General features: G+C 36.3%; 1 protein-coding gene across 2 annotated transcripts in view; it reads left to right on the top strand.

Annotated features, from left to right (window-relative positions):
* Window positions 1–358: 358 nt before the first annotated feature.
* Window positions 359–24,092, top strand: part of Cdkal1 (CDKAL1 threonylcarbamoyladenosine tRNA methylthiotransferase) — a 519,085-nt gene continuing 495,351 nt past the window's right edge. For both annotated transcript variants that reach the window (XM_090356314.1, XM_090356316.1), the window contains exons 1-4: window positions 359–445; window positions 1,318–1,361; window positions 8,300–8,473; window positions 9,818–9,930. In XM_090356314.1, the coding sequence (XP_090212440.1) occupies window positions 8,304–8,473; window positions 9,818–9,930 (283 nt within the window). In that variant the 5' untranslated portion in view covers window positions 359–445; window positions 1,318–1,361; window positions 8,300–8,303. The remainder of the gene's footprint in view (window positions 446–1,317; window positions 1,362–8,299; window positions 8,474–9,817; window positions 9,931–24,092) is intronic.

Here is a 24,092-nt window from a genome sequence, read left to right as displayed (position 1 = left end):
AATATCATATGCCAACGGATTTTGGAAATAAGTACAAAGTCGTGCAATGAGCTGTCTTTGTGACAATTAGATTAAGCCGAGGGAGTAATCAGTCTTGGTCAGAGTAGTTTCCTGCAGGTAAGCTCTCAAGCCATTCTTTTGCCAAGTAGGAATACAAATAGTTCCCCTCTCCCCGGAAGCGTTCTAAGAGGTCTGCACAAAGTTATCCACTGAGCGAGTCTAAGAACGTGCCCATTTAGGGATCCAGCCTGGCAACCAGAGGACCTGGAAAGGAAGTCCCATCCGCTTTCGCGCTTCCGGCAGTGACGTAGTTTGGCCCGTGGCGGCCGCCGTCGGCGCGCCTGCGTCCACGAACGCGGCGGGGACGTAAGTGTCATGGCGCCCTCCATCTGAGGTCTGTGCAGTTACCTGACAGGAGCGGGTGGATTTCGTTCCCTGTGGCCAGGTTTGTTGTTTCCTGACAGCTGGGTGAGAGTGGAGGGTGGACCAGGGTGGGACGAGCGTGTAGACGGAGCTCCGCGGCTGTGGAGTTCCCGAAGCTCTTTGGGACGCCGGCGCATTGGTTTTCGGGGCGGCGTGGGCCTCGGGTCGGTCCGGGGTGTTTGGGAGCCTCGTTTACCCGGAGGCAGGTTATCATTTGTTATCGACTCGTGTTGTCGAGGCCTTGTGCTCCGTCAGCCCTGTCGTCTTACCCTTTCACATCCTCCCCTCCCCCCCCAGTATTTATTAATCCTCTTTCTGAATCTCAGAGCAGTGTTTGTTTATTAGTATACATACATATTATATATTTTCTGGTAGAGGGTGCTTTGGTACTTAACTAGGTACCTTGCTCCTGTTTCGCGCTTGGTTACTCGCGTTGGGCTCTGTGGTGTAGTGTTGGATACGTGTGTGTGTGTGTGTTTAAACTATAGCCGTACACATGTGCAAGCAGTCAGCAAGAAGTTAGAAGGATGTAGTCCTGCGTGTGTGTGTGTGTGTATGTGTGTTGCATTTTGTGCCAATCCTGGAGCTTGAACTCAGGCTCTGGGTAATGTCCCTGTTCAAGGCTAGTGCTCCATCACTTTGCACTTTAGCCGCAGCACCACTTCCAACCTTTTTTTTTTTTTTTTTTTTTTTTTTTTTTTGTGGAGATAAGAGTCTCACAGACTTTCTTGCCCCGGCTGGCCTTGAACACAGCCTCCTGACTAGCTGGGATTACAGGTGTGAGTCACTGCCTCCTGGCTGTATGTGTGTTTGTGTGTGTGTGTGTGTGTGTGTGTGTGTGTGTGTGTGAACTTACTAGGAACTTGCATATTCAAATCACATTTTGTATTCCAGAGTCATCTTTGAAGAGGACCGGAGACTAATCGCAGATCTTCGAGGTACTGATTTAAGTGAATCTTTTTGTGTGCCAGAGTAGAATGTTAGACACTAGAATGTGCAGAGACTAATTTCTTAGTAATTCATCATTATCATTTCATGAAACTGCTATGATTTCCATATCAATTAATCCAAGAGACATATTCATATATATATTTATGCAGATAAATATTTTTTCTTTTGGTCAGTCTAGGGACAAACCCTGGGCCTGGGTGTTATTCCTGAGCTCTTCAGCTGAAGCCAAGGCCCTATCTCTTGAACCACAGTGTTACTTCCAGTTTTCTGGTGATTACTTGGAGATAAGAATCTGAAATACTTTTTAGCGCTCAGGCTGGCTTTGAGCCAAGATCCTCACATCTCAGCCTTCTGAGTAGCCAGGATTACAGGCATTAGGACATATTCTTAAAAAAATTTTTTTTTATTGTAATGTATGGATGGGTCACAGTTACATTCGCCAGACAGAGGGTGCATCACTTCTCACACATTGACACCCCCTCTCATGTTTTTATCCCCATTTTCCTCCTCCCACCCCTCTGATCATCTTGTTTTCCCCCCTTCCCTTTCCTATTTCAAATAAACAAATAAATGTATATACAATATACCAGGTAACAAAGTCAGATACTGTAACAATATGAGATTAGCAAAAGGCAACAAAGGAGTAGAGAAATAGTACATTAAGAACAACAGTCACATAGTATAAAGCTCTTGTTTCCATATCCTGAAGATCCTTTCATTTAGCTTCATCCTATATGACCTTATATATCTGGGTTTTGAGTTATTGTAATCCTTTGCTAACAGAGTCCTAGGTTTATACTGATTATTACAAATGAGAGAAACTATTGAGCCTATGTTCCTTTGGGTCTGGCTTACTTCACTTAATACGATTTGTTTCCAAGTCTTTCCATTACCTTACAAATGGGGCAATGTCATTCTTTCTGATGGCAGCATAGAATTCTATTGTGTATAAATACCACATCTTCGTGATCCAATCATCTAGTGAGGAGCATCTGGGTTGGTTCCATATCTTTGCTAGTGCTGCAGTGAACATTGTTGTGCTAGTGGCTTTAGTATGTCCTTGTTTCTGGACGATTGGATAAATGCCAAGTAGTAGAATTGCTGCGTCATAGGATAAGGATATATATATATATATATATATATATATATATATATATATATCCACTTCCAACATGGGGTGGTTAATTGGAAATAAGAATCTCATGGACTTTCATCCCTAGGCTGGCTTTGAACCATGATCCTTAGATGTCAGCCTCCTGAAAAGCTAGAATTATAAGATGTGAACCACCTGTGCTTGGCAACAGTAGGGTTTTTGTCAATCTTAATGCAAAACATTTTGTTTTAGTACTTCCTTATCGTATGTTTGCTTATTGTTTCTTTTTAAAAAATTGTATTTCTTAAATAAACTGCTTGTTTTTCTTGGTTCATTCAGTTCTGTTTGTTTGGCTGTACATGTTACATTAAGCTCTTGTTTGTACGTTGCCAGTCAGACAGAGTCATGATAGGTATAGGTAGGATCACTTTAGTTCTAACTCTGGCTCTATCAGTGAATAAATGCTTTTGCTTCTCTGAGTTTAGTTTTTTATGGTAAGGATGTATATCCTTACTATATTTATTGTAATGATTTGTATCTACTATAGATTTTTTCCTTTTTGTCAGTTGTGGGGCTTGAACTCTGGGCCTGGGCTCTGTCCCTGAGTTTTTCAGCTCAAGTCTAGTGCTCTACCAAGTTGTGCCACTTCTGGTTTTCTGGTGCCCAGCTTGCAGGGACTTCTTTTATCCCTTGTGTCCCATCCTGTATGTCTTCAGTGGCTCTATGAACAGTTGTGTATGGGATGTAATTTTAGAAGAAAAATATGAGTTTTTATTTGTCATTCAGTTATTTATAATCGTTAAGCAACTTTTAGGCTTGGTTTTTTCTCACTTAATTATTCCATAGACAAATAGTGATAGTAGAAACCCAAGAGATTTGTGTTTTACATTAGCTTCTCTTGCAGTGTAACTAGTGGGATAGTATTAGGAAGGAAGCCATGGGACTAAAAGGAGCCAGAGATTGGACTAGTAAAGAAATGGGGTCAGAAGTAACAGGAGGCTGACTTTGTATGCCCTTGATTATGTATGATGGTCATGGCTTTTTATTTTGAGATGAAGTACCATTGGAAGAGTTTCATCAGAAACCTGAGATGAATTTCAGTTTTAAAGGAATCCTTGTCTTCTGTTCTGAAAATGGTTGGAATTAAGGATAGACGTGGAAAGCTCAGGCATTAAAATAGTTCAGGTGGGAGTTGATATTGGGTTGGATCATGAATGTAATAGCCAATTGCTGGTGGCTTATACCCATAATCTGACATATCTAGCAGGTTGAGATCTGACCACTGGGGCTTGAAGCTATCCCTAGCAAGAAAGTCAGTGAGACTCTTACATTTAAACACCAAAAACCCAGAAGTGAAGTTGTGGCTCAGATGGTAGAGTGCAAGCCTTGAACAATAACAGCAAAAAACCCACTTCCTGAGTATAAGTACCAGAACGGGCAACAAAATAAAACAAATCCCCCCCTCCCCACAAATAAAACAAACCAAAGCCTAATGTGATAGCAGGTATGCTCATAAAAAGTCTGAATGGATCTTTAAGAAAAACAAAATTTTATTGGTGGGTTGGGTTTAGGGTACAAACAGGAGACAAAAAAAGAGTTAGGAATGATTCAAGGATTTTTGGTCTAAGCAGGTTGAATTGCCTTTAAAAGAAATTGGGACTAGTGGGTGTTATGATATACACCTACAATTCTAGTGTTCAAGAGACTAAGGCCAGAGTTTGAAGTCAGCCTGCACTACATAGCAAAATTGTTTTCCTAGCTACCCAGTCGGCTGAGATCTGATCACTGTTTGAAGCCAGCCTAGGCTGGAAAGTCTGTGAGTCTCATCTTCAATAAACTACCAAAAAAGCGGGAAGTGAAGCTGGGGTTCAGGTGGTAGAGTACTATCCTTGTGCAAGAAAGCTCAGGGACAGTGCCCAGGCACTGAATTCAACCCCAGGATTGGCACAAAAATAAAAAAATAAAAATTATGACTATCATTAAGTAGTTGTGCAAGTGGATTTCAGTTCAGTATTAGATGATGCAATACCTTCTCATCACTGTCACCCCTTTTGTCATTCTCCATCTTTCCCAATTGTATCCTGTTTTTTAAAATGTGTATGTTAAAATTGCACTGAAGAGTTTCACTGTGGATTTGACTTGCATTTATTGCATTTTTCTCAGAACAACTCTTGTTTGCTTTTTCTTTTCTCATTTTTGCAAACTCCAATTGATCAGTATTGTTCACTGAGACCTTGAATATCTTCATACATAGTTTCATTGTATTAGAAAATAAAATTCACCCCCCCTTTTTTTTTTGTTGGTCATGGGGCTTGAACTCTGGGCCTGGGCCCTATCCCTGAGATCAAGGCTATGGCTCTACCACTTGAGCCACAGTGCCACTTCAGTTTTCAGTTTTCTGTTGGTTAATTGGAGATAAGAGTCTCATGCCCTGGCTGGCTTTGAACTGCAATTTTCAGATCCCAGCCTCTTGAGTAGCTAGGATTACAGGTGTGAGCCACCACCGCCTGACTTTTTTCCCCCTGCTTTGAATTATATTTTTTTAATTTATGAAGAGTGAGATCTAGGTCATGATTTAGTCTCTTGCTGTTCTGTCATTCTGCTCTAGCACTATGAAAAGCTATCTTCCACTGAAATTGTTTTCATTTTTTTTTCCAGTTGGATGTGGCTGAGTGTGTGATAATTTCTATGTGTAATCCTAGCTACTTGGAAAGTTGAGATCAGGAGGACCATGATTCCAGGCTCAGCCTCAACAACATGTTAGCAAGATTCCATCTCAACTAATAGAAAAGCTGAGTGTGGTCATATATGTCTAGTATCCCAACTAGTTGAAGTGTAAATAGGAGGACCGTAAGTCAAGGATAAGAAGGTGATCCTATTTAAAAGCAAAAAGCTGGTAGGCTTGTGTCAGATTGTCTTGTTAGTTTAAACCCCAGTAGTGCCAGGACAAACAATTATTTGGACATGGTTATATCAGTCCATTTTGGGGTTTTCTGTACTGTTGGTTACTGTGTTTCTATACTAATACCACGGTCTTGATTATTTTAGTTATCCAGTGCATCTTAAAATTAGGCACACCCATTTCTTTTCAGAATTAATTTAGGTACACTAGTTCCCTTCTCTATATCCAGTTTTTCCATATACCTTTAAAAGAATGTTTACAGAACATTTGCTAGGATTTTGATAGGAATTTTTCCAAGTGTGTCTATCAGATTTTTTTTTTCTTCTCTCTCCTGACACTGTAGGACTTACTTAAAGGTGAATTGGTTGTATTGAAAATTCAGAGTATTTGCATTGTATGATTTTTTTTTTTTTTTGGTGGGTCATGGGGCTTGAACTCTGGGCCTGGGTGCTGTCCCTAAGCTCTTCAGCTCAAGGCTGAAGAGCTACCCCTACTCCTGGAGCCACAGCTCCACTTTCTATTTCATGATTAATTGGAGATAAGAGTCTCAAGTTCTTTAGTGCTTGGGCTGGCTTTGAACCATGATCCTCATATATCAGCCTCCTGAATAGCTAAGATTACAGGTGTGAGCCATTGCTCCTTGCTGCAGTCTGTGATTTTTAACATCTGGGGTTTGTTGAGTTGCCTTATTATAGGTTAGGATCATGTATTCCCTCTTAGCTTTGTGGTTTACCAGGGGTCAGACTGCAGTCAATGTGTGTTTGTGTGTATGGGAGGGATAGTTTACAGAAAAAGTTTTCTTTCGCTCTAGGCTTTCTTTCCAGTTGGACAAGAAAGGTGGATTTTGTTAGCTCCTTTTATCGTCTACATTCATTGGCATGTCTGTTGCTGGCACTTCACATTCAAATGTGGAGTTTAGGAGGCAAACAAACCCCATCATCATGTTCCTTGAATTCCGAGGTCCATAGCGAGTTTATCTTTCATTCATCTTCCAATCATCTTTCACTTGTTTTAGAGATAATGTCTGGAGTCACCGTTGGACTTTGTGAGAGTAGAGAAGAATATGTCTAGTCTCCTTTCCTTGTAGCTATGTTCATATTTTTCTTTTTTAATGATAAACATTTTTGAATATTTGGGAAAGTATCACAGGATAATGAATACCAAGTGTCTATTTCTTAGGTTTATGAGTTGTCAGTGTTTTTTCATTTTTTTTCCCTTGGGCTGTTTTAATATAACTTACGATATTTCCTCTCTAAATTTTGAATGTACCTTGCTAAGTAAAAATTTCAAACATAAGGATAATACTTCAGTGACTACAATATTCATCATATAATCCTGTTTACATTCTGATTTTTTTTCTGGTCACCAACAGGTAATAGCTGTTGTGACAGAGTAAGAGCCAGTCAGGAATGTGAATCACCAAATTGTTTGACTCTTAAAAAAACTAATTATCAAGAGTTTAAGAACATAGGTCCATGCTCCAGAAACAAAAGCCATATAATGAATGATTGTTGTCCTTAATGTCCTATGTTATCTCTCATCTCTTTTGCTGTCCCTTGGTTATCTCATATTATTACAATATTTCCCCTTGTTATCTGATATGTTGTATATATGTTTATTTGGTAATTTGAAAGGGAAGGGGGAAAATAAGATGAGGGGCAGGGGTGGAGGGAGGGAAATGGGGACCAAGACATGAGAAAGGGTATCAATGTATGTGAAGTAATGCACCTTCTATCTGGTGAATGTAATATAACCCTTCTATTAATTACAATTGAAAATATATGAAAAAAAACACAGGTCCATGCAGACTTCTAGGACAACTTCAATGCAATTCAATCTGAATAAATTCTTTCTATTCCAAAATTACTTTACATTCTGACTGACATTCAAAATCTTTCATAGAATTATTTGTATAGAAATCTGTTTTGTCTCCTTTCCTGGAGCAACAGCAACAGCAATCTCACAGAGAGCTTACCTCCCGGGGAGACAACAAGTGCTCCAATAATATAAAATTGCAGATGCCGGTTAGAAGGCCACATATATGAGGCTTAGTCAAAGCACTGGTAACTACTGTCATGGTAATTACTGTCCCCAACACTAACATCCTCCCTCACTGATGAAGAGTTCATTAGAGTTTTTAACCTTCCTTCCTTCCCTCCTTCCTTCCTTCCTTCCTTCCTTCCTTCCTTCCTTCCTTCCTTTTCTTTCTGTCAGTCATGGGTCTTGAACTATGGGCCTGGGTACTGTCCCTGAGCTCTTCAGCTCTAGGCTACCACCGTACCTCTTGAGCATCACTTCCAATTTTCTGGTGGTTAATTGGAGATAAGAGCCTCATGTACTTTCATGTCCCAGCTGACTTTGACCCTTGATCCTCAGATCTCTCTGTAGTAGCTAAGATTATAGGTGTGAGCCACTGGCATCCAGCTTTAAGTTTCTTTTAATTGCACAAAGATTCTATCCTACCTTCTTTCTTCACACTTTCAGTTGGCTGAATGGTTTTGATTTGCTGAGTCTTGGGATGTCTTGCAGAAGATCTGTTTGATTACTTCCTTATGTTTCTGTAAACTTGACAATAGTTCTTAAAGGCTTGGTGAGATCCAAGTTTATTGAGAATTTATAATAGTTTTTTTTTTTTTTGCTGGTCTTAGGGCTTTAACTCAGGGCCTGGATATTGTCCCTGAGCTTCTTTGTTCAAGGCTAACACTCCACTGCTTGAGCCACAGTACCAGTTCCAGGTTTTGTTTTTTGTTTTTTTTTTTTTGAGTAGTTTGTTACAGATAAGAGTCTCAGATCCTTTTGTGCCCCGGCTGGCTTTGAAGCTCGATCCTCAGATCTCAGCCTCCTGAGTAGCTAGGATTACAGGTGTGAGCCACCACTCCTGGCCTGTTGTCACTTTTAATATGGCTTTAATATAACTTTTTGTGTGATAGAAAAATGCCTTCTGCATCATGCGATACATTCCTTGATGACATTGAAGATATTGTGTCACAGGAAGACTCAAAACCACAAGATCGACATTTTTCAAGAAAACATGTTGTTCCTAAGGTGCGAAAGCGAAATACCCAAACATATTTACAAGAGGAGAACAGTCCATCAAGTGATAGGTAAGTTTTCTCTTTGAAATTATGTTCAATTTCAAAGCTGGTGCTGTTGGTCTATAATTTGTGTTCTGCCACTTGGAATTATTGAAGTTTCGTTAGGAAATAAACAGGTTTAAAAGTATTTATCAGTGCTTTTTTTTTTTTTTTTTTTTTTATTGGTTCTGGGGCTTGAATTCAGGGCATGGGCTCTGTCCCTGAACTTTTTTGCTCATGGCTAGCACTCTGCCACATTAAGCCACAACTCCATTTCCAGTTTTCTAGTGGAGCTAAGAGTTTCACTGACTTTCCTGCCTGGGCTGGCTTTGAACCATGGTCTTCAAATGTCAGTGTCCTGAGTAGCTAGGATTGCAGGTGTGAGCCTGAGTTTGCTAATATCTTAATGACTGAAGTTTATCAAATTTGTCTTGAACATATTCTTAAGATCTCCCTTCCTCCCTCCCTCCCTCCCTCCTTCCCTCCTTCCCTCCCTCCCGTCTTCCTGTTCTGTCCTTTCCCTCTCTCCCCCTCCCTCTTCCTTCCCAACTTTTTCTTAACATACGTTAATTGTATGAGTTATATAACTAGTTTACAAATGTTATAAATTATACATTAGTTGTATAAGTTACAACAAGAGTATTTCACTGTGTATTTCCATACATGTATATATCCTGGTCAAATTCTACTCCAAGGCAATTTCTATTTGCATGTGGATTGTTAGGGAAACCAGGTTCACAGTATATCTTTTTTTCCTTAAAGATACATTTTTTTAGAATTCTGTTTTTATAGATACATACTTTAATATTTTGGGATGACAGTTTTAATTTTGATTAATTGGTATTTGTAATTAAAAAATTACAACTGGCATAGTGGAGTCTGTGAATAGACAGATATAATTTTTCTTTTTCTGTAGTTTTTAGCTGCTAGAACCATTTTCTGCACTATTACTTTTGCACATCTTCCCAGGAGCTGAAGTAGTGGTAATATAGTTGGTAGTAGGAACTGAAATTCAATTCAGAGAACAAGACTTTTTCACTATTTTTTCTTTAAGTTCAATAGTTATAGTGAGGAGGTTTCAATTCCATAAGGCATAAATACAGTCAGTGTGAGCTTTTAGATTTTTCAATAGAGATTCTTAACTATTTCCCATTTTATTTGTATTTTTTGATATAATAGCAGGTTTTTAAATTAAATTGGTATAATTAATGAATATCTTGTGAGTTGATTGCAGGGTTTTGTGTGTGTGTGTGTGTGTGTGTGTGTGTGTGTGTGTGTGTGTGTATGTGTATAAAATGTGACCTGAAATACTCTAATGACTTACTTTAAAAGTCATTTAGTGAAACTTATGTTTTTTAATTGATTCATTAACAGCATTATTCCAGGCATACAGAAAATTTGGATACGAACATGGGGTTGTTCACATAATAATTCAGATGGAGAATATATGGCTGGACAACTAGCTGCTTATGGCTATAAAATTACAGGTAATGAGATCTATAATGTATTTTATTGATTTTTTTCGCAGTAAAACTTTACAGATAAGTATTCTAGGTTTAGTAATTGTACAGTGTTTCAGTATAAATGACTTTAAAGCAAAACATTTATAATTCTTACATATTACCTAGGTAACTTTATTGTTATTTTTCCACTTCAATAAAAATTGAGTTTCACACCAGAACATACTGTAACAAGCCAAATAATAATCCTCTAAAGACATCCATGTTCCAATTCCCAGAATTTACAAAATAATGTTACTTCACATGGCAAAAGGGATTTTTGTCAATGTGGATGAATTAAAGATCCTAAGATGGAATCAACCTAGATTAATTTTTGTTTTTTGTTTTTTGTTTTTTTGCCAGTCCTGGGCTTGAGCTCAGGGCTTGAGCACTGTTCTTGGACTTTCTCAAGGCTAGAGCTGTACCACTTGAGTCTCAGCACCACTTCCGGCTTTTTTCTATGTATGTGGTACCAAGGAATCGAACCCGGGTCTTCGTGCATGCTAGGCAAGCACTTTAACCACTAGGCCAAACTCCCGGCCCCCCTAGATTAATTTTTTAAAAATAATTTTTATTTTTATCTTTAGTTATACAATGATGTTGACATTCAACGAAGTAGCATATGAATATAGTCACCCGTTCTTCTTAATGGCCACCTCCTCCCTCAGCTTTCTTAACTTTGTAGAATATACATTTATAGATCATACATTGAATATTTGACTATATTTGCCTCTTTAGTGTTGAAGGGTCTCCCACTGGCTAGGCAGTCACTTTATTGTTTTAATCACATTTCTAGCCCATATACCTATTTCTAGAATCTGTGTGTAAAATAAATGGGACCATAATTTAATTGCTTTGTTAAGGAAACATTGACATCTTCAATAGGAGGAAATACTGGCATCCTTACTTTACAGATGAAAACAGAAAAATATGTCTCATTTTAAATCACACAGGTAAAAAAATAATGTCATTCCCAAATACCACTGATGGTTGTTCTGTGCCTCATAGTTCTTGTCTAGATGGCAAGTGCTGGCTACATGATAGCACTGAGTGGCTAGGAAGGACTGACAGTGCATTCATTCCCTTGTATTGTTTCCTTTAGTAACTAGAAGATCATATATGCTTACCCTTGCATTCTTGAATTGCTGCCGTTTCTGCTGCTCCCATTCCCACATCCTTTTCCGTTTCTTTTCCCTCATCCTTCTCTTCCCTCTCCTTCCTTTTCCTTTCTTCCTTTCTTCCTTTTTTTCTTTTCTCAGGATTAACCCAGGCCTATGTTGTTAGGTAAGCACTCCAAGCCACATCACCAGCTTTTTGATTTAACTCTTTAGACAGCAAAATGAGTAAATTAAAAATACTCAGAATATGCTTTCAGACTTACATATTCATTAGTACTTTTAGTATAATTAAACAAATGAAGTAAGTTTTCCTTGGTGATATTAAATAGTGAATGTATGTCTATTTAAATTGCAGCCCATTAGTGGCTCATGTTTAGTCTTGTAACATCTTGATATATATGTGAAGTTAAATTTTAATTACAAAGTAATGTCATAACTCTCCTAACCCAATAGTGAAATAAAGGCAGGATTTCCCAAGGTATTTGTGTATTTGACGACTTGAGAGATCGCTGTCATTGAGGGACAGATGTGTTACATTTCCTGTGAATAAATATAGCATGTGCATTGTGGTTAGTGGAAAAAGTCACTCCCTAAGCCATTGTCTGAGGTTTACTTATAAATACATGAGAATAATATATGTTATTTATATGAAAGATTTGTGGATAAAAATTTACTATTTTTCTTGTGTGCTCATAGTGTCATAAAAGTCATTTAAAAGTTCATGAGCTTTTAAACTTCTTGATAGTTCCCTTTCTGTATTTGTATATTTTTTTCCATTGAGCTAATGTTTTCTGAACATATTAGACTGGGTAGTATGCTAGGAGGGTGAAGATATGAAAAGGATCTGGCCATGGATTCTGAGAAAAGAATTTTATTCTTTTGGCGAAGGCAAAGCCTTTGTATTCTCTATTATTCTTCCAAGCTGTTTTCGTAAATGTTCAGTAGGATTCTTTCTTTAACTAAAAAAAAAAAAAATACAGAAGAAATAGGACTTGCTGTGTTTTAAGATCTTTTATAATTTACATTTTAGAACTACTTTGCTGTAGTGTCAAGTCAGGACATAGTATTTTATATTTGAATTAAGGAAATTAGTATCTCGGAAACAAATTGGTTTATTTGCATAGGAGATGTTACAGTTGAGTGATTAAAGTATGTGGTCTATTTCTTGCTTCTGGCCATTTACCTTGAAGTACTTCTAAATTATTGCAAGTGGATCAGTGGGATACATTTGATTGATTTGTAGAAATGCTTGCTAAGAGTAATCCAAGGACCATGTTAGTGATCAGCAGAATTGGAAGGATATTAAAGCTACTCTTTTGATTTTGGACTGTTGCTTATGGAAATAACATTTGTTGTGCATAAATTATGAGTATGTATAAAGTTCTTAAAAACAAAACTGATATTTGCTTGGTTTCTTATCTCAGTTTTCTTTAAGAACTGTTGACCATGATACATTACATTGATATTTTTGAGTATACCCATGTAATAAATTATAACAAGATAGAGTAGATGAGTTTTTCTAAAAAAGAACTAAATGAAAAATATTAGGGTTCTATTGGGTAGTTAATTCTAAGTGAAATCTCAGTTTTAGGGAGAGGAACTGAATTGTTTAACAATCCTAATGTGTGTTAGGCACCTTACATATGTTTTTATAAGGATTAAATGAAGTAACTCTGAGAATTTTTCATCAAGACTAGGAGAAAGGGAGTTGGAGGCATAGCTCAGGTGGTAGAGAGCCAAGCTGGCTGGGAGAAGACTAGGCACATGACCTACATCCCTTCACTTAGCTAATACATAGATATAGAACTGGCATAAAACTGAGTGTCAGTATAACATCACTTCTCATTAGTGTGCTACATGTTTATGTTTTCAGGGCAGGCCCATAAGATTTTAATGCTTTATGATAAGGTCTTGTAGGGAGGTTGTTTTTATTTGAAAATGATTCCAAGATGACTGAGAAACTAGAGGAAATGGCTCTTTATAATGTAAGGAATTCTATTATGCTTTATTACTAATTAGGATTCTCTATTTTAAAAAGGTCTATGTTTTGTAATTTTGGTTTAAAAGTTTGTAATGTATTTATGGAACATAACATTTCAAAAATGCATTTATTTTATTAAAAAAATCTCTAAGTAGTTGTACAAAGGGGATTTAATTCAACTTATCAGTTTGTAAGTATCCTTCTAGTCCATCATTCTTCCCCATCTTTTCCAATCCCATCCATCCCTTCAAATTACCAGGCTCAGTGTTCATGTTTGTTCATTGAATATAATGACCATATGCACTTTTCTTCCTCTCTCCTTTTGTTTGTTCTCCTTTTACTTGCCCCCACCACCAACAAACATGTTTCAACTTCCTGATATTCAGTTTGATAAACTGTATGTTAGTTGTTCACGTACTAACCTCCTGAGTATACCATACTTGAATCAGTTTATGTATAAAGTATTTGACCCTGTATGGTTTTTCAGATGTTTATAATTTAGATTTAACTTTCATATGAAACATCCACCATTTGTCTCTGTTTGCCTGACTTACTTCACTCAAAAGATTTTTTCAGATCCATCCTTTTCCTTGCAAATAACATAATAGTATTCTTGACAGATGAGAAAAATTCCATTGTATTTAAGTAGGTATGTATATATCTCACATTTTTTTTTTTTGATCTGTTCAATTGTTGTAAGGCATTAGGCCTGTTTCTAAAACTTGAATGTTGTGAATAGTGCAACAAGAAACATGGATATGTTCCTTTATTGTAATTTTGATTCTCGTTAATACTGGATCATATGGTAGTTCTATGTTCATGTTTTATGTTCCCATCAACAGTGTATAAGAGGGTTTTTGTTTTTTTTTTTTTTTTACTATACTAGCATTTGTTGTTCTTTTTAAAATTTATTTGCTTTTGTAGGTTGTGGGTCTTGAACTCTTGGCCTGGGCGCTGTCCCTGATCAATTCAGCTCAAGACTAGCATTCTACCACTTGAGTCATAGCACCACTTCTGGTTTTCTGGTGGTTAATTGGAGATAAGAGTCTCACAGACTTTCGTATTTGGGCTGCCTTTGCACTGTGATCCTCAGATCTCAGCCTCCTGTGTAGCCAGGGATTACAGGTGTGAGCCCCTGGCGCCCAGCTGTTGGTTATATTTTTAATGACCATTTTTTACCGGAGTGAAATGGAATATGAACTAAAACATTAAGTTGAATTTCCCCCAAAGACATTTTAATACATTAAAAAGGCTGCCTAAGATTTCATCACTCCTATGTAAAATAGGATGTATGGTGGTTTTTGTGATTTTTACATTCTAGTGTTTGTGTCTTTATATAAAGCTGTAAAATTTCATCTTTTGTTTTTTAATGTGGTACAAAACTACCTGTGTTTGAGTAAGTAGATTAAGTGGCACTAATTTTGAATTTGTGTTGTATTGTGCGTTATCTCTTCAAATTAAAGTGATCAGCTTTTTCCTTAAATCCTAAGCAATATCTTTCTTAATTTTCAAGTAAACATGGATAGTTCAACTTTTATTTTGTGTGTGTGTGTGTGAGTTCCAGTAAAACTTTATTTGTAAAATCCAGCAGGCTGGATTTGGCTATAGTATAGACCCCTGCCTTAAGCTGCAAGTTCTGCTGCACATCACATAGACCCAAAATAATGGTGGCTTAGATTGAGGTTTATCTCTTACATAGTAGCTTGCAAGTACTCTATGAAGCTGGTCAGAGGTCCAGTAATGTTCAACTTTTAAAGGGAAAAATTGAGTCCATTTCTGATTTCTCAAGTACTTTTATTCCAAGTCTTCATTTTTCTTAGCTTCATATTTTGTTCAAGGTGAGTGCTCAGTAATAGTTAATAACATCCATAATAATTAAATTACTTTGATAAAAATTTAAAACTTCAGCTTTCCACTAGTAATGTGAACAGTTCATCTTTTTAAATTGTCTTTGTCAACTTGAAGATGATTTTTCATCCTGTTCAACTTCTGGCCTGAACTTTTCTGTTCCCTTAAGCTCCTGGCTTACATGTCATGGAGGACTTCCACTCACACATAATTGCAAATTTGGTAAATGAAAGGCCGTGGAGCATTGCACTGGTCATGACACTTACTTGGTCTTTTCAAAATTCATGCTGTTCGGATACTGAACATCTTTAAATAGTTTCTCCTTGCTTTAGAATTTTAATGAGATAGATTAACATGGCTGTTGATTTTCTGAAACTTGATTTTTACCTAATTGCTTAATAACTCAAATTACCCAGTGTTTTTTTTTTTTTTTTGTGGGTCATAAGGAGTGAACTCGGACTGGGCACTGTCCCCTGAGCTCTTCAGCTCAAGGCTACCACCCTACCCCTGGGCTGGGCATTGTCCTTGAGCTCTTGAACTCAAGGCTACTGCCCTACCCTTGAGCCAAGCCCCATTTCCCATTTTCTGGTAGTTAACTGGAGATGAGTCTCAGGTTCTTTTGTGCCGGGGCTGGCTTTGAGCCCTGATCCTTAGATCTCAGCCTCCTGAGTAGGTAGGATTACAGGCGTGAGCCACCGCGCCTGGGTACCCAGGTTTCTATAAAGTATTTCTGTAGGTAATTTAGTAACACCTATATTTGAATTTTATCTTGCTTTTCTTAAGAAAAATGAAAAGATGATAGATTACCATGAAAGCTTCATTTAAAAATCTATTTAAAATTGTCTTCTTTAATTTTTTTGAGGGGGTGGGGGAAATGAACCTTCTGGGATGACAATTAAAGATGTGTAGTTTTAGATTTTGAACAATAGGTGGCAGTATTGTATTATGTGGTCACTGCAACTGTCCATATATGCTATTATATATGAAAAGTGAATTTCATGTTACAATTCTAATAAAGCTATGAGATAATTATGTAACACTTTGTTTTTATGATTTCTTTGATTTTTCTAAAAATATTATCTCTCTATACACATATATGAAATATATGTCTATATATGTTTTTTGAAAAGTTGACCTTTTCCGAAGCAGCATGATCCCATGCAGTTATCAGTTGCAAATTATGTGCTGCAAATCACATATGCAACTCTTCAGTTATTGGCTTACTGGTTGACTCTTTCATGGCTCAGTCATTGTTCATTGCCCTTTTTGCAATGTCCATATGAACATATGACATTCTTGAGTCTGATGATAAATATTTGTTATATTTACTACTACACTGACACTAAAAGCTAACCTTCTTCTAGGAGGGAATTTGCATAGCGCATTAGTGCACACATCTGTTAGGCCTTAATAGTGGAACTGAGTTGACCAAATGGCACTTTAAAATTCCCCACCAATTCACTTTTCTATTGTGTTTGGGAGTTAAGGGAAATAAGTTGAATATCCAGGCTTTGCTGTATCTTTCCTTTTGCCCCTTTCTTTAAATTTAAGAGTTCTATATGTATAATAATACATATCGATTAAGATGTGATTAATAATTTTTTTGTGATCATTATGACTGCGTAATTTTCACTTAATATCATTTTAGATCTTAAATTATGATATAGTAAGACCACTTTACTCATGATTTATTACACACAGTTTTAACTCAATGCAGTTAAGACATAATTACAATGGATTCCAGAAACAGAAAAAAAATTCCTGTGCTTACATTCCACAGCTCAGTTGATGTGAAATTCTTAGCCCTTAATTATCTAATTCAGCGGTATTAAATTGTTGTGTGATATGCTGAGTGTTTCCATATCCTTCATTTTGTGAAAATCTGCCTCCTATAAAACAAAATTGGTGGTCTCAAAGCAAGTTAAAGTTATGTAGATCCTCTCAAGCCAAAAAGGGCACATGATATTCTTCAGTGACAACTGAGATTTATTGAAAAGTAGCCTGTCTTTATTAGAAGTTGGGAAGGAGGAAGGAAACATCCAAAGTACAAAGCTTGAATTCTGAACAGTACTGAGAATGCACAGTCCATTTTCTGAGGGCAGTGCCTCCTCTTAAGAATCATATTCCTGCCTGTGGACAAAAGGTCTAATGGCATGTCTGCCATTCTTCTTATGATACCTGGTTTAGAGACAGACTCTACCAATAGCTCCTGTGTTAGTATATGTTGTCTGTTTTATGTTTTCTTTAGTGTGGGTTACTAATTCTGGGCACTGTCCTGAGCTTTTGTGCTCAAAACTGGCACTCTACGACTTTGAGCCACAGCTTGATTTCAGGCTTTTTGGTAGTTAATTGGAGGTAAGAATCTAACAGACTTTGCTGTCTGGGCTGTCTTTGAACCTGGATCCTCAGATCTCAGCCTTCTGAGAAGCAAGGATTACAAAATGTAACCATTGATAGTTCAAAGACATTGTTGCTTATTGATTAACAGCAGACATCAACTAGCCAGTGCCATGTTTTCCACATGTCACTTGTGGCCAGTGACAATGAATCTGCCTTAAATCAAGGGATCAGTGATCTTTATTGAAGATTGATGAGCTGGTATATGTAGTACTCAAAGAATGTTTGCTGCTATAGCATCATTAAACATGTAACTTGACACACAATAGCATTTGGAGTGTTTTTAATATGCATCAATGAATATTTTCTCAGTATAATGTATGGAAGAATTTCTTTTTTTTTTTTCTTGCCAGTCCTGGACTTGAGCTCAAGGCCTGAGCACTGTCCTTGGACTTTCTCAAGGCTAGAGCTCTACCACTTGAGCCTTAGCACCACTTCTGGCTTTTTTCTATGTATGTAGTACCAAGGAATTGAACCCAGGTCTTCGTGCATGCTAGACAAGCACTCTACCACTAGGCCAAACTCCCGGCCCAGAAGTATTGCTTTTTAAACAGTAAAAAAAAAGTCTACGATAAAGGTTAAAAAATGGAGTGAATTTGTGTGTGTGGATGAGTACATGAGTGAATTCCTCAAGTTATTCTGAGGAATCCTGTGCAGGTGGCCATCAGGCCCCATCTGCATAGCTAGTCTTGACAGGACTGGAAAGGATATTCCTGCCTTGCATTTCCTGATATGGACACTACAGATGGTTTTGAATTAGAAACCCACTGTAATTCATTCTAAATTGGAAGCAGCCATTGCTTTCAATTCAAGTTAGTAAAATATAGTTACATATGTTTTCATTTGTTGTGTTTGTGTCTTTTGTAGAGAGAAAAAGATCAATGAGTATTGTATTCAAAAGTCAGATGATTTGAAATGATTGGTAAAAGGGCATAAAAAGGTGGGAAGGAGAGTGACATTTTCACATTCTTTTTTCCCTCTTTATTTCTCAGGGAGTAAAAGAGAGAAATAAATCTAGCCTCCAAAATGGATTTTTCAGCCACTCAGAGTAAGGGAAGGAAATTAAGTCTCCTGTTTACTCTTGAGGGTGAGCGTCCAGCCTTCCTAAAGACGAAAAAAGAGCTTTGGGGTTTAAATCACATCCTTCAAGAATTTATTGTTAGGATAGTTTTGCTAACTATTCATTTAAAGATAACTAAATTTGCCAATTTCATTGTCTTGTACTATGCTTCAAAAAAAATACTGTGAAGAAGACAATGCTAATTGAATGAGCCAAATATATTTCTGAGTGAGTTATTTTAATAGTTACTACTTTGGGTCATGAAGTTCTTTCTGTTCACAGATGTCTTACTCCAGTGTTTTTTAGTAACAATTTAAAAACACCTTATATGTTATTGTTTTCTTTCTAATGTCCATTTGTACTTTAACTTTGATTTTAAAACCTCTATAAAGAATATGATGACTGTAATTTGAGTAAAAATCACAGTAGTAAGTGATCAAAGATAAAGATGTATCATTGGGAATTTTTTTTTCAGTGTGAGAGCTGAATTGCTAGTTTATAGAAATGATCTATGAAGATGTTTTACAAGAAATATGTTCTAGTGTAATAAAAGCATTCAGAATTTATTTTTCTGAAAAAAAATGTGAATTGTTGATGTAACTTGACACTGGTTCACAGACATTCAATGTAAGATTAAATTAAAAAAAAAGACTCTTTAGGGAGAATATTTGAACTTGCCATTTATATCTCATTTATAGTAGCTTTGATATACTGTGAATTAGGGAAGGTGTAAAGCATATTTGCCATAAACAAGCACTTCTCTGTTCTTCAAAGAAAAGGGTTTGCAATTTTCAGTGAATGTTTATTGACATACATATGCTAATATTTTGTTGGATAAAAGTTTTTAATTGTGAAATGTAAAGCACTATATGAATACAGTCCATGTTTTTACACTTCTGTAATAGTTTAAACATCTTTCCTTGCCAAATGTATACAAGAAACATTGTAAAATAATAAAAGTATTTTGCAAAATCTTATAAAATATGGAAATGTGTGCATTACTTGTATGTAATAGGATAATTATAATTTGGCTCATTATATAATTATAATGAATTAACATTGAAATTTAAAAACTAGCACTTCAAGCTTGTAATGGCTCAGCCATTTTTTTCTGAGGGATTTTTAGATCACTCAGAATTTTCTGAATCTCAGTTTCTTTAAGATAAATGGCTGCTCCCTCAACCTCATGAAATTGAAGTGGAGATGAACATGAGGTAATAGTTTTTGTAGATATTTTTAAACTTACAAATAAACAGCAAAGTTTAAATTTTACAAAATTAGAAGCTGATGGGGTTTTGAATTGCTTGCTGTTGGCAGTAGTCTTTTGTACATTCAACTAGCGCAATTCTTAAATCCACCAAAAGATGGCACTGTTGACTCATGGTTAGTATCTTCATTTGGTTTTGATGAAAAAGAAATGTGTTGGATGTCTTATCTGCAAATGTCTTAAATTGAGGTTATATATTTTTTACATTTAATTTTTTTGTTTTGTAAATGGATCTTTAATTCACGTACGGTTCCCTAGGACTGGATTTTATTTTTATTTTGAAATTGTTAGGAAATTCAGTTATTTAACAATCATTTTGTAGACATAAACTCCTGTATAATCCAGTATAATTAATGATAAAACCCCATCTTAATGTGACAGCTAATGTTTCATGGAAAACATAGTTGCTTTAGTATAGCAGAAACCATTAATTTTTTTAAGCCTCTAAAAACAATCCAGTGATTAAAACATAATAGCCATAAATAAATGATTTGTGTGGCTTTTAGGTCACACTACGTAGGCTGATTCATTTTGGAAGTCATTTTATATTAAGGGTACCTTTAGAAATTTAGCAAAACCTTTCACTGCATGTAAAGAGAATCTTGGGTCTATGAATAGCTTCTCTAAGTGGGAAATGCAAAAATTAGATAATAAGAATTAGACTTGAAGTGAGAATTATTTATGTAGCAAGCTATGTTGTAGCCACCTCCCACACAGTTACTGAATAACTCCTGGTTATTCTTTCTTACAGAAGCTTGCACCCAGTGGAACTTGTGACCCAAGCAAGATGATACAAAAAGAACACTTTTATGTCTAGTCAAAGCTAGCCATAGTTTCTCAGCACAAACAGCACTTGCCAATGATTTGTATAAGAAGTAGAAAAGCATACTATACTTCCACTATTTTTAGAAAATACTTGGCTCTTGTGTTGATGGTCAGGCTACAAATCCCAGATATTTTTAGGTGTTCTTGTACCATTTCCTTCATTTAAATGTAGAGAGTTTTAGATTAACATGACTTGTACATTTCAGTTAGCCCTTTTTTCCCCCCTACAAAATTCCACCACTTCTAAGGGTATTATGCCCTGCAAGTTAAAGAGTTTACATCTTACCTCCTTAAACATCCTCATAACTCTGAGGGATTGGACTCAGTTATTACATGTATGTAGCGTACACTCTGTGAGGATAACCCTGGCAAATAAGAGGTTTGTTTCATGTTCAAAGGAGCATATGTGTTTATATTTAGATATCCACCTTCCTTGCTGCCCTTGTGATTTGACTGAATTGTTTAAAAAATGCATGATTAAAGGAGGATTGGATTCTTCAGCATCAGATTCAGATAGATTATTTTCTAGAGATTTTCTTTTAGTATTTGACAGTGGGCCTGTTAGCTATGAATCAAATGAAAAACATAAGGAAAGGAACTCGTCTACTATTGCATTTCTTTTTGGAGATATAAATTATATAGGTTTGGTGAATTAAGATTTATTTTCATAGGTGCTAAGATTTTTAATAAGGACATTGGGAAAAGCAAATAAATAATGTACTCAGTGGTTTTTCATAAGAGACTCTGTAGATAAATGGACAGAGACATCCAGTTTCCCCAAAATAATTTCTCTTCTATGTACCCTCAGCCTCTGGAATTTCAGATTTGTATTTCAGTAGTTGTAGTAAGATGTGATATTAGACTAGCAATATTTTTTCTCTAAATAATACTTGTGAGTAAAGAAATCTGATCAAATAGCATTTATTGTATAAAAAAAATCTTGCAGATTTTTGCCTGGCTCCTTTAGATGCCTTGTAATAATGTGCTAATTTATGCTGATGATCTTACCTCATGACCCTTCTGTGTGGCCCAGATATGTTAATATGTTATAGCCTTTTAATTTCAGTCATCTGTGTTGGTGGGATATGCCTGTTCATCAATAGTACCACTCACTAGTCAAAGGCTGGAAAAGAGCAAGAAAAAATATTTCAGAACCAATTTCTTTAAGTATGTATTAGTAATGGAGGAACTTATGAAATTGACATAATTTTAATAAGACTGTTGTGACTGAACATCTATCGCAAATAGTAAGTACTAAGTACAGTCGGCTTTTAATTAGGAAAGGGAGCTGGGCCATTGGCTTTATTAAGCAAGAGCTTATTAACATCTTTTGATTTTTACTTTTTTGAGTTTGGTTAATGTCAATGAAAAAGGATAACCCCCCCCCCCACACACAAAAAACTAGACATTCTAGGCATTTTTTTAGTCTTTCCTTTTTTTTATTAACACTGATTTTTTTTTTTGCCAGTCTTGGGCTTGAGCTCAGGGAGTGAGCACTGTCTTTAGACTTTCTAGCACTTGAGCCTAGCACCACTTCCGGCTTTTTTTCTATGTATGTGGGACCAAGGAATCTAACTCAGGTCTTCATGGATGCCAAGCAAGCACTCTACCACTAGGCCAAACTCCCAGCCCAACACTGAGTTTTTTACATCATATTTCAAATGTCAAGTTTAACAAACAGGCATTCAAGAATGCAATCTCTATGCAATCACTGGCACATAAATTTAAGAACAAAATTAAAATTAAGCTGAGAGTTTGTATGTCATAGATACATATCGATCTATAGGACATTATGTCTATAGAGTATATAGCTCATCATAGATTTTTATGTTTATTTAGTTATGTTTACATCTCCAAAACTATGTCAGTAACCTTGGGTCATTGCTCTTGTATCATTTGGAACTCATATGTACATATCAAGGAGACCATGAACCTTTTGTTCCTTTGGTCTTGACCTACCTCACTCAACATTATTTGCTCTAGTTTCATCCACTTCCTGGCAAATGCCATTATTTTATCTTGTCTGGTGGCTGTGTAGAATTTCATTACATGTATGTACCACATTTTTTTTTTTTTGTATCCATTTATTTGTAATAGGGAATCTGGGTTCCATGGCTTGGCTATTGTGAATAGCGATGAACATGCTGTGCAGGTGACCTTATCTTATCATATCCTGGGTTATAATGCTCAGGGTAGATGCCTAGGAGTGTTATGGTATAGTGGTAGGGAAGGTCTATTTTTAGTCTTTTGAGGAACTTCCAAACTGCCATTTTTACCTCTTCCTCTGATGTCTCTCTTTAGTTCTCTTGCCCATTTAGTGATTGGTTTGTTGGATTTGGGGAGGATTAGTTTCTTGAATTCCCTGCAGATACTGGATATTATGTATTATTAATAAATATCTTTTCCTAGTTGCTTGGCATCTTTCTACTTTAGTAGCTATGTCTTTGTGCAGAAGCTTTTTATTTTTAGGTAGTCCCATTTGTCGAGTCTCTCTCCAATCTTTTGTGACCCTGGGACTCGTATCAAGAAGCTTTTGCCTATGCCTATGATTTCCAGTGTTTCTCCTGCTTTATCATGTAGCAGTTTCAGGTCTGATATTGAGATCTTTGATCCATTTTGAGTTAATGTTTGTGGATGACAACAGGCTGGGACTTAGGCAGTTTTTTTTTAAATTTTTTATTGTAATTAATAAAAGGGTTACATAATATTTGCCAGATAGAAGATGCATTAATTCACATACATTGATACCCTTTCACATGTCTTGGTACCCATTACCCTCCCCCCCACCCACCACACACCCCCGTCTTGGTTTTCCCCCCTTCCCTATCAAATTTCAAATAACCAAATACAAATAAATTCAATATATCAGATAACAAAGTGAGATACTGTAACAATATGAGATACCCAAGGGACAGCAAAGGAGATGAGAGATAACATAGTACTTAGGCAGTTTTTAAAGAAGGAAGCACACCCTGTTTTCTGTTTTCTACAATTTCAGGGTTATGCATCTAAATAACTAGCATACAGTGTGTGACTGGGGAATTGAAGATTTTATGTAGAAACAGGGTTAGGAAGACCAAGATGTCCATAGATGGGAGAAATCAATTTTTTTTAAAACTATGAACTTGAAATCCCATACAAGGAATTTATGTAGTATAAATAAGTGTCATACCTTGTTCACAGAAACCATTTCTTATGAATTTTAGAAAATCATTTTATAGATAATATTTATACCATTAGAAATATTTTTTCTCCCTGTATTTGGCCATTGCTGTCAAAGGGGTAATAGTATGTTAGCCGTCTCAAGATTATTATTTCCTTTATTTTTTAATCTAATTTTGTTCTGAATGACAGCGAAGAATTTAATATCCAAAACAATCATGGTGAAGTCTACATGGGCACACTAAGTATAACTGCACAAATACTATTCAGGCCTCTATGTTTGGGCTTTCTTGTGTGTATAATGGACTCTAGGACTACTCCTAGGGCTAGGGCTATTTGAAAGTATTAATGAAGAGAATTCACCATTGTATATAAATGTTTTAAGTTTCTTTGTCTATATTAAACTTGGTAGGCTAATGAAATTTGATTGAAATATGCATTTAAATTGTTTTAGGTGGACTTTAGTTCCTCTTGTATATAGCTTTTCTCTAA

This window comes from Megascapheus bottae, chromosome 22, assembly GCF_031878675.1.
Source record: "Megascapheus bottae isolate mThoBot1 chromosome 22, mThoBot2.hap1, whole genome shotgun sequence".
NCBI lineage: Eukaryota > Metazoa > Chordata > Mammalia > Rodentia > Geomyidae > Megascapheus > Megascapheus bottae.
The sequence above is the reverse complement of the archived record's forward strand: the minus strand, read 5'-3'. Positions and strand labels throughout refer to the sequence as shown.